This window comes from Diorhabda sublineata, chromosome 2 (assembly GCF_026230105.1).
Source record: "Diorhabda sublineata isolate icDioSubl1.1 chromosome 2, icDioSubl1.1, whole genome shotgun sequence".
Lineage (NCBI taxonomy): Eukaryota > Metazoa > Arthropoda > Insecta > Coleoptera > Chrysomelidae > Diorhabda > Diorhabda sublineata.
In genome coordinates this window covers 239,943-250,382 of record NC_079475.1, presented here as the reverse complement: position 1 = coordinate 250,382, position 10,440 = coordinate 239,943, and the positions used below count along the sequence as shown (strand labels likewise).

The 10,440-nt window shown below is 34.9% G+C and overlaps 2 protein-coding genes across 2 annotated transcripts; both read right to left on the bottom strand.

Moving 5' to 3' along the window:
• Positions 1-754: 754 nt before the first annotated feature.
• On the bottom strand, positions 755-1,866 carry LOC130453160 (histone H1-like). The gene has a single exon (XM_056792768.1). It carries the CDS (start codon positions 1,712-1,714, stop codon positions 839-841), a length of 876 nt encoding a protein of 291 aa, XP_056648746.1. The 5' UTR covers positions 1,715-1,866; the 3' UTR covers positions 755-838.
• Positions 1,867-8,663: 6,797 nt separating this feature from the next.
• On the bottom strand, positions 8,664-9,668 carry LOC130453234 (histone H1-like). Its single transcript, XM_056792858.1, has one exon. It carries the CDS (start codon positions 9,540-9,542, stop codon positions 8,667-8,669), a length of 876 nt encoding a protein of 291 aa, XP_056648836.1. The 5' UTR covers positions 9,543-9,668; the 3' UTR covers positions 8,664-8,666.
• Positions 9,669-10,440: the final 772 nt, after the last annotated feature.

Here is a 10,440-nt window from a genome sequence, read left to right as displayed (position 1 = left end):
GGTTATGGCTCTCCAGGAAGCTAGTGAGGCTTATTTGGTAGGTCTATTCGAAGATACTAATCTGTGTGCCATTCATGCTAAAAGAGTCACCATTATGCCCAAGGATATCCAATTGGCTAGAAGAATTCGCGGAGAACGAGCATAAATACAAATTTTTTTTTTTTTTTTTTATATAAAATTACATTTTATCTATTTGATTATAATAGATTTTTTGTTTTATATATATATTGTAAGTAAAAACGGTTCTTTTCAGAACCACAAATAATTTAACATTTATGATAGTAGTATAATATTTTGATATAAATATAGGATGTTCGTTTGAAAACATTGAAATATAAAAGAAGGATGTGATTGTTGATTGGGTAAAGAAGACGCACGCACGCACGCACGCACGCACGCACACACACACACACACACACACACACACACGCACGCACGCACGCACGCACGCACGAGATAGAGAAAATTATTATTTTTAACTAACAAATTTTAGACAATATCGACATATAATAATTGAAAGTTTATAAAACAGATTAGATCTACTATATCGTAGGTAGGTCGAGACAAATCTAGAAGGTGGTAACAACCTACATTACATCGATCGATGAAAATGTTATATATAACATAACATATCAATTATTGAACCGAAATTCAAAAAATTCTTGTTTCATCAAAACAAACATTATTTGTTTTTCATTTTCTTCATAAATAAATGAAAAAATTGTGGCCCTGACAAGGGCCATTTGTTATTATTGTCGATTGTCGTCGTACCCATCATCAGTCCGATAATACTTCTCGATTGTTGTACTATCTTTCTGTCAGAAAAAAAATATTCTTTTTATTTCTTCTTTTTAGGAGCGGCGGCGGCGGCGGCTTTTCTTGCTTTAGGAGAGGAACTGCTAGCAGCTGCTTTCGCAGTTTTCGGTTTTGGTGCTTTCGGCTTTTTCGTGGGACTGCCTTTATTAGATTTTTTTGCTTTAGTAGGATTCTTCGTTTTAATTTCGGATGATGCGGCACTGGCTGTATTGGTAGCGGCGGCGGCGGCGACTCCTCCTTTAGCCGAAGATTTTTTATCTGTTTTTTTGGCAACTTTAACGCCTTTCTTATCAGTAGTTGGTGTTGTTGTTGTCGAAGTTTTTAAAGAAGCCGCTGCTGTACCTGTCGTTTTTTTGCCTTTATTAGATTTCTTAATACTTTTCGATTTATCCACTCCTCCTCCTCCTCCTCCTCCTGCAATAATAGCATTTCTTTTTGCAGCTGTTACAATTTTTTTGGATTTAGTTACGCCTGGAGTAGAAGCGGCTGTTTTCTTTTTCTTTTTGTCAATAGCATTCGTTTTAGCCGAAGTACCACCAGTCGAAGTTGCCGAAGCTAACTTGAACGATCCGGAAGCTCCTTTACCTTTAGTTTGTACCAAAGATCCCGATACTACAGATGCTTTCAAATATTTTTTGATGAATGGCGCTACTTTTTCTGCATCAACTTTGTAATTGGCAGCAATGTACTTTTTAATTGCTTGTAAAGATGAGCCTCCGCGTTCCTTTAAACCTTTGATCGCATTGTTTACCATTTCCGAAGTCGGTGGATGAGATGGTTTGGTCCTAGGATTTTTAGCTTTTTTTTCCTTTTTATTTATTGGAGACGACGAAACCTGCGGTGAATTAGACGCAGACGTTGCGGTTACAACCGAAGTTTGATTTTCTGTATCCGCCATAACTACTAACAAACAACCTTGAGAGTTATTATATCGTCGATAAACTACACTAAACTGATATAAAAAAAAAAAAAAAATATTGGATGTACTTTTATATTTAGTTTTAAAAAATTTCACCTCTCTATATACTTAAAAGTATAAAAGACTTTTAATTTTTCGCGTGTAATGAGTTACAAGAGGAGTCATTCAAATAAAGCGGACGGAAGACTGAACGAACGAATAGAACTAAGTTAAAAAACGAACCTCATAAACCAAACCAACCTCAAAAACCTTGGTTTCTTCGAGATTTTCGAATCGAATGTAATGAAAAAAATTGACAAATAACTAACTAAGGTATACTTCGAACTTTCGCCGAAGTTTTACTATAATTTAATAATTGCTAACAACGTTTGTTATTAAAAAAAAGTACCACTTAAAAATGGTTAAAAATTTATTTCCGTCGATGCTTAGCACTTTAGATATAATTTCGAAATTAAATAAAAGTCCTTCTTAAAATACAATGAAGGTAAAGAGAAACGTGTCTATTCACAATAATGACCAATATTTAAAAATATCAAAACGAATTGAAATAATACCGCAATTATCATTTGAACGGTGACATGTCTACCCTGATTTACGCGACACGTTTCTACTATATGTTCCCAACTAATATATTATTATGAGTATTTTTCAATAACAATGTGTTCCGACATACTAAATATAAGAAAAATATCAAATTTCAATATTGGAACCCGCGTATATTTCATTTTAGATATCGAATGGTGGGTGAGTGGTAGTAGCAAATTATAATTATTACAATAAATTGATTGACTGATTAAATTTTCTTTGAACGAGCTACTTCGCTCTATTCGCAACTATGTCTGTCTATTACAATATTTAATATTTTATCCGACATTTTTTATTCTTTTTTACATTGTATAGTATATTATTTTAGGAAATGAACATATTTTATTTAAAATTTCAAACCAATTTGAAAAGAAAAAGAAAGTGTTTATAACATAATTTCAAAGACGCCACAAAAACTACTTTGACAACGGCAACCGACCAACCGCTTTGTATGTTTTATCTTACCGACGGTCGGGTTTTTTTTTGCCTTTAGCCGACAGTGAATTAGTATATGAAACTTTTTTAAACAAAAGCGACGTTAGAAAGTTTTTATATATATATATATATATATATATATATATATATATATATATATATATATATATACATAATTTTCAGTTAAGTGGAATATCAATTGAATTAAAGTCAGTCAGTCGTTCGTTCGTTGTTATCATATATCATATAAATAAAAAAAAGTAGTATTGTGGTTCTGAAAAGAACCGTTTTTTTTTTTTTTTTTGTCGATGTTACCATTTAAGTAAATAAAATAAAAAATTTTCGGTCAATATAGTAGATGTGTTATACTTATTATTTAGAACTAGTATATTTGGTAACGGCTTTAGTTCCTTCACTGACTGCGTGTTTTGCTAATTCTCCGGGAAGCAATAATCTCACTGCAGTTTGAATTTCTCTACTTGTAATTGTTGAACGTTTATTATAATGAGCCAATCTGGATGCTTCGGCGGCGATTCGTTCGAATATATCATTAACAAAACTATTCATTATACTCATAGCTTTACTCGATATACCGGTATCAGGATGAACTTGCTTAAGTACTTTGTAAATGTAAATAGCATAACTTTCCTTCCTCCTCCTTTTTTTCTTTTTATCGGCTTTCGAAATATTCTTTTGAGCCTTTCCGGCTTTTTTCGCTGCCTTTCCGCTAGCTTTTGGTGGCATTATTTCTCTTGAAATAAAATAAAAACACTCGAATGACGTACCGTTTTTATCGAAAAATGGGTAAAATTAGCAGTTAACAGACACACACATTTCCCTTGAGACGAGCCCGTCCCTCTAGACATCCACCCCCGGATAAATCCACGGGTGGGTGCGAAGAAGAACATTCCAACCACCCCCTGTCACTTCCGACAGGTCCTCATCCTCTTTCACGTCGCAGTTTCGCGTGTAGAATCCCTCCTCTCCCCTTAGGTCTATGGGAGATTCTGGGATGTCTTATCTTTTTATTAAAGAGATTAGCCTGTTGGCTATACACTCTTGGCTTCTTGTTCTGGACGTCTTCGTGTGTGTGTGTGTTTCGCGGCCTCGGGTAAACCTCTTCCTACCTCATGCCGATAGGAAAAGATCTAGTCCGAGTGGTCCTTCGCCTTCTCTATAGCTGTCCCCGATGTATAACTCTACATTTCCTTGTGAAATGCAGAATTACCGTGTCGGGGGGTGTCCTCTTGTGGTTTATTTTTGTTGGGCGATAAGTGTTGCTATGAGTATCTGCATATTTTGCAACATACTCAGTAGCTCCGGTGTTTTTTCTTCTGTCTTCGTTGTTTTCTTCGCAACTTGTGCGTAAGTACGTCCTGTTTGCGTGGTGTTCCTTGCTTGGTTGTTCTCCGTCTTTTTCGGGTGTTTCGGGCACCCCTTGTAGTTTGCGGGGTGTTCTCCTCCGCAGTTCTTGCAGTTCGGTTTTTCCGTCTTGCTGAGCGTGCATTCCGCCGCTCTATGCGCTCCCGCGCATCTCACGCAGTGCACGTCCATGTTGCACGTGCTTTGTCCGTGATGGAATCCCTGACACCTGTAACATTGTACAGGTCCGTCGTGCCTTTTTTGTTCTACCACACTTATTTTTGTGTGGCAGAGGTATCTCAACTTCTTATAAGTTGGTTCTTCTTTCGGTTCTATTACTACCATGTATATAGGTAGTAGTTTTCGTGTGTTGTCCTGATTTCTTTGAGTACGGCTTGTCAACTGCCATACTTTCTTCGGTCTAAGTCCATTTTCCTTCAATTCCTCCTCTACCTCCGACACTGGGGTGTTAACAGCAAGTCCTTTTATGACGAGCTTCCTTTCCTTTTCTTCATTGAGTAGGTATGTATACCACTCAATTTCCTTATACTCGCTCAGGAGCATCTTCATCTTGTTAAAGTCGTCTTTAGTCGCCGTCGTTATTTTGCCCGTGTGTATTCCCATTTTACACTGGGCATCGATTTTCCTTTGCACTAGCTGTTTGCGTAGTGCTGTCCACATCAGTGGGGATTTTAGAATTATCGGAGGTGGCCTTCTCTCCGGTTTTGTCTGTTTCCTTTGTTCGTCTTTTTTTATTTTCTCCAATTCTTCTTGGATTTGATTGTCCGTTGATGTTTCTTCTTCTTCGTCTGAGGATTGTTTATCTGCTTTTTTCCTTTTTTTTTTGTTTTTTACTTCCGTGAAGTCTCCTTCCATAGGGCAGTCTTCGATTGGTGCTATTTGAGTTTTCAACTCATCTATTTCGGTTAGCTTCTTTCTTAATTCTTCTACCAATGTGTCGTTTTCGTCGTCCAGTGTTTTATTTTCGATCATTAAGTACTCAATTCGCCTGTCTTTATCGTATATAGTATCTTCCAAATTTTTCATTTTCTCCTCGAGGGATTTGACTTGTTGTCCCAGCGCTTCATAGTCAGCTTTTTGCTGAATTATGATTTTGGATAATTCAGTTGTTTTCTCCTTATTCTTGGAGTTTTTAGGCTCCATGCCTGTTGCTTTCGGTCCCGGTTTTCCTATTTTGGTTGGTATCTAAAGTTACCTAAAAGAAAAGTTTAAGCCGTACTGATAAGTACGGCTGTTTCGAAAAAAACGGATAGTTCCGCACAATCAAATATGTGTTGATAAACACAATTCTTTCATGCAGAAATGGTTTTTAGCATTATAAATAAAGGCTGTGTCAAGGCACAGCTACCTGCTGAAAAAGAAGGAAAGTTTTATCAGTATCTCACCTGAGTCCGCTTTCACCTCACTTCACTGTCACACTTTTTTTGAATGCAGTTACACCCGAATACGCAGCCCCCACAACAACTACTGACAGCGCAGTTAACAGCACTTATGTCCATCTCTTTTATATCAACGTACGTAATTCTAATAGGCTCCGCCTTTCTACGTTTGCGCATTTGCTATAATTTCATTGGTAGGGCATGTTAATATAAATAGATAGGTCGAGTGTAAATTTTTTGTTTAACAGTTAGTTTCGTCGCATCGGTTGCGCTTCATAGTTTTCAATTGACACAGTTCTATTTTTTTTTTTTTTTTGAAAAAGAAAAATATATATAAAAAAAAATGTCTGGACGTGGTAAAGGTGGTAAAGTAAAGGGAAAGGCAAAGTCTCGCTCAAACCGAGCTGGATTACAATTTCCTGTAGGACGTATACATCGTTTGTTGAGAAAAGGCAATTATGCAGAACGAGTCGGTGCCGGAGCTCCAGTATATTTGGCAGCTGTTATGGAATATTTGGCAGCCGAAGTACTCGAATTAGCAGGAAATGCTGCTAGAGATAACAAAAAGACCCGTATAATTCCAAGGCATTTACAATTAGCCATTAGAAACGATGAAGAATTGAATAAATTGTTGTCTGGAGTAACCATCGCACAAGGTGGTGTTCTTCCTAACATTCAAGCTGTACTTTTACCGAAAAAGACAGAAAAGAAAGCTTAATTCTTTATTAATTATATTATTTTTCTTTATTTTATCGAAATACATATGCATAAACCGGCCCTTTTAAGGGCCACAATTTTTTTTATTTTTATATATATATATAAAAAAAGAGATTATAATATAGTTAAATTTTATATTTATATATATATATATATATATATATATATATATATATATATATATATATATATATATATATATATATATAGAGCTAGATAGATTTATTGATTCGTTGATTTCTCTATTTTCTTTGGTTGAGATAGAAGAGATTCTCGTGTAACGTACTGTTAGATAAAAAAAAAAATAAATAAATGTCCTGATATATAAGAAAACTTATCATCTGTAATAATAACTGGAATTGTGGTTGGTTAATGTGATTATTTTCAGCATCGTTAATAATAACGTTCGTACTAGAAATAAAAATTGCAAATAATGAGATGAAGATAAATAAAAGTTCCTCTACTCGCTTATGTTCTTATCTATATGTATGTATGTAGTGTATATGTATGTGCGTATCAATAAATGCGAGGTTGTTCTTATTTGTTCTTATATATAAGAGAACAAACTAATGTGTAAGTTATTTATTTTTTTTTTATTTTCATATTCAAGCAAAATATGTTGTGGTTCTGAAAAGAACCGTTTTTTTTTTTTTTTGTATATATACATATGCTATGGGAAGAATGCGATGGAGGACATATTCTTCTACTTCAAATATGAAAAATGAAAATTAACCACCAAAACCATATAAAGTACGACCTTGACGTTTTAAAGCATAAACAACATCCATAGCCGTTACCGTTTTTCTCTTAGCATGTTCAGTATATGTTACGGCATCTCTAATAACATTTTCCAAAAACACTTTCAAAACTCCACGAGTTTCTTCGTAAATTAATCCCGATATACGTTTTACTCCTCCACGTCTAGCTAATCTTCTAATAGCAGGTTTGGTAATTCCTTGGATATTATCACGTAAAACTTTTCGGTGTCGTTTTGCACCCCCTTTTCCAAGTCCTTTACCACCTTTTCCACGACCGGTCATTATTTTTCTTTTATTTTGTTTTTTCTATATACCTAAAACAATCCGATGATAACTTCGAAAAGACTTCAAAATACTGACCTAAGAATTTTCCCTAATCTCTTTATAATACCTATCGGCTCCGCCCATTAGAAAAAGTACGCACCAATCCCAGATTAGTACTCCGTAATGTTGGGCAAAGCTATAAAAGAAGGTCATAAATAAATTTATCTCATTCATTGTGTGTTTATCGAGTTGCTATAGCGGTTTAGTATATTGACATTTCTTATATACTTACAAAAAAAAAATAAGATGGCTCGTACTAAACAAACTGCTAGAAAATCGACTGGAGGGAAAGCTCCTCGTAAACAATTAGCGACGAAAGCCGCCCGTAAAAGCGCACCAGCTACTGGTGGAGTAAAAAAACCTCATCGTTATAGGCCAGGTACTGTAGCTCTTCGTGAGATAAGACGTTATCAAAAGAGTACCGAATTACTTATTAGAAAATTGCCGTTTCAACGATTGGTTCGTGAAATAGCACAAGATTTTAAAACAGATTTACGTTTTCAAAGTTCAGCGGTTATGGCTCTCCAGGAAGCTAGTGAGGCTTATTTGGTAGGTCTATTCGAAGATACTAATCTGTGTGCCATTCATGCTAAAAGAGTCACCATTATGCCCAAGGATATCCAATTGGCTAGAAGAATTCGCGGAGAACGAGCATAAATACAAATTTTTTTTTTTTTTTTTTATATAAAATTACATTTTATCTATTTGATTATAATAGATTTTTTGTTTTATATATATATTGTAAGTAAAAACGGTTCTTTTCAGAACCACAAATAATTTAACATTTATGATAGTAGTATAATATTTTGATATAAATATAGGATGTTCGTTTGAAAACATTGAAATATAAAAGAAGGATGTGATTGTTGATTGGGTAAAGAAGACGCACGCACGCACGCACGCACGCACGCACACACACACACACACACACACACACACACGCACGCACGCACGCACGCACGCACGAGATAGAGAAAATTATTATTTTTAACTAACAAATTTTAGACAATATCGACATATAATAATTGAAAGTTTATAAAACAGATTAGATCTACTATATCGTAGGTAGGTCGAGACAAATCTAGAAGGTGGTAACAACCTACATTACATCGATCGATGAAAATGTTATATATAACATAACATATCAATTATTGAACCGAAATTCAAAAAATTCTTGTTTCATCAAAACAAACATTATTTGTTTTTCATTTTCTTCATAAATAAATGAAAAAATTGTGGCCCTGACAAGGGCCATTTGTTATTATTGTCGATTGTCGTCGTACCCATCATCAGTCCGATAATACTTCTCGATTGTTGTACTATCTTTCTGTCAGAAAAAAAATATTCTTTTTATTTCTTCTTTTTAGGAGCGGCGGCGGCGGCGGCTTTTCTTGCTTTAGGAGAGGAACTGCTAGCAGCTGCTTTCGCAGTTTTCGGTTTTGGTGCTTTCGGCTTTTTCGTGGGACTGCCTTTATTAGATTTTTTTGCTTTAGTAGGATTCTTCGTTTTAATTTCGGATGATGCGGCACTGGCTGTATTGGTAGCGGCGGCGGCGGCGACTCCTCCTTTAGCCGAAGATTTTTTATCTGTTTTTTTGGCAACTTTAACGCCTTTCTTATCAGTAGTTGGTGTTGTTGTTGTCGAAGTTTTTAAAGAAGCCGCTGCTGTACCTGTCGTTTTTTTGCCTTTATTAGATTTCTTAATACTTTTCGATTTATCCACTCCTCCTCCTCCTCCTCCTCCTGCAATAATAGCATTTCTTTTTGCAGCTGTTACAATTTTTTTGGATTTAGTTACGCCTGGAGTAGAAGCGGCTGTTTTCTTTTTCTTTTTGTCAATAGCATTCGTTTTAGCCGAAGTACCACCAGTCGAAGTTGCCGAAGCTAACTTGAACGATCCGGAAGCTCCTTTACCTTTAGTTTGTACCAAAGATCCCGATACTACAGATGCTTTCAAATATTTTTTGATGAATGGCGCTACTTTTTCTGCATCAACTTTGTAATTGGCAGCAATGTACTTTTTAATTGCTTGTAAAGATGAGCCTCCGCGTTCCTTTAAACCTTTGATCGCATTGTTTACCATTTCCGAAGTCGGTGGATGAGATGGTTTGGTCCTAGGATTTTTAGCTTTTTTTTCCTTTTTATTTATTGGAGACGACGAAACCTGCGGTGAATTAGACGCAGACGTTGCGGTTACAACCGAAGTTTGATTTTCTGTATCCGCCATAACTACTAACAAACAACCTTGAGAGTTATTATATCGTCGATAAACTACACTAAACTGATATAAAAAAAAAAAAAAAATATTGGATGTACTTTTATATTTAGTTTTAAAAAATTTCACCTCTCTATATACTTAAAAGTATAAAAGACTTTTAATTTTTCGCGTGTAATGAGTTACAAGAGGAGTCATTCAAATAAAGCGGACGGAAGACTGAACGAACGAATAGAACTAAGTTAAAAAACGAACCTCATAAACCAAACCAACCTCAAAAACCTTGGTTTCTTCGAGATTTTCGAATCGAATGTAATGAAAAAAATTGACAAATAACTAACTAAGGTATACTTCGAACTTTCGCCGAAGTTTTACTATAATTTAATAATTGCTAACAACATTTGTTATTAAAAAAAAGTACCACTTAAAAATGGTTAAAAATTTATTTCCGTCGATGCTTAGCACTTTAGATATAATTTCGAAATTAAATAAAAGTCCTTCTTAAAATACAATGAAGGTAAAGAGAAACGTGTCTATTCACAATAATGACCAATATTTAAAAATATCAAAACGAATTGAAATAATACCGCAATTATCATTTGAACGGTGACATGTCTACCCTGATTTACGCGACACGTTTCTACTATATGTTCCCAACTAATATATTATTATGAGTATTTTTCAATAACAATGTGTTCCGACATACTAAATATAAGAAAAATATCAAATTTCAATATTGGAACCCGCGTATATTTCATTTTAGATATCGAATGGTGGGTGAGTGGTAGTAGCAAATTATAATTATTACAATAAATTGATTGACTGATTAAATTTTCTTTGAACGAGCTACTTCGCTCTATTCGCAACTATGTCTGTCTATTACAATATTTAATATTTTATCCGACATTTT

Excerpts from the sequence above, each read along its gene's own strand:
- LOC130453160 (XM_056792768.1), bottom strand. The coding sequence starts at position 1,714 with ATGGCGGATACAGAAAATCAAACTTCGGTTGTAACCGCAACGTCTGCG.
- LOC130453234 (XM_056792858.1), bottom strand. The coding sequence starts at position 9,542 with ATGGCGGATACAGAAAATCAAACTTCGGTTGTAACCGCAACGTCTGCG.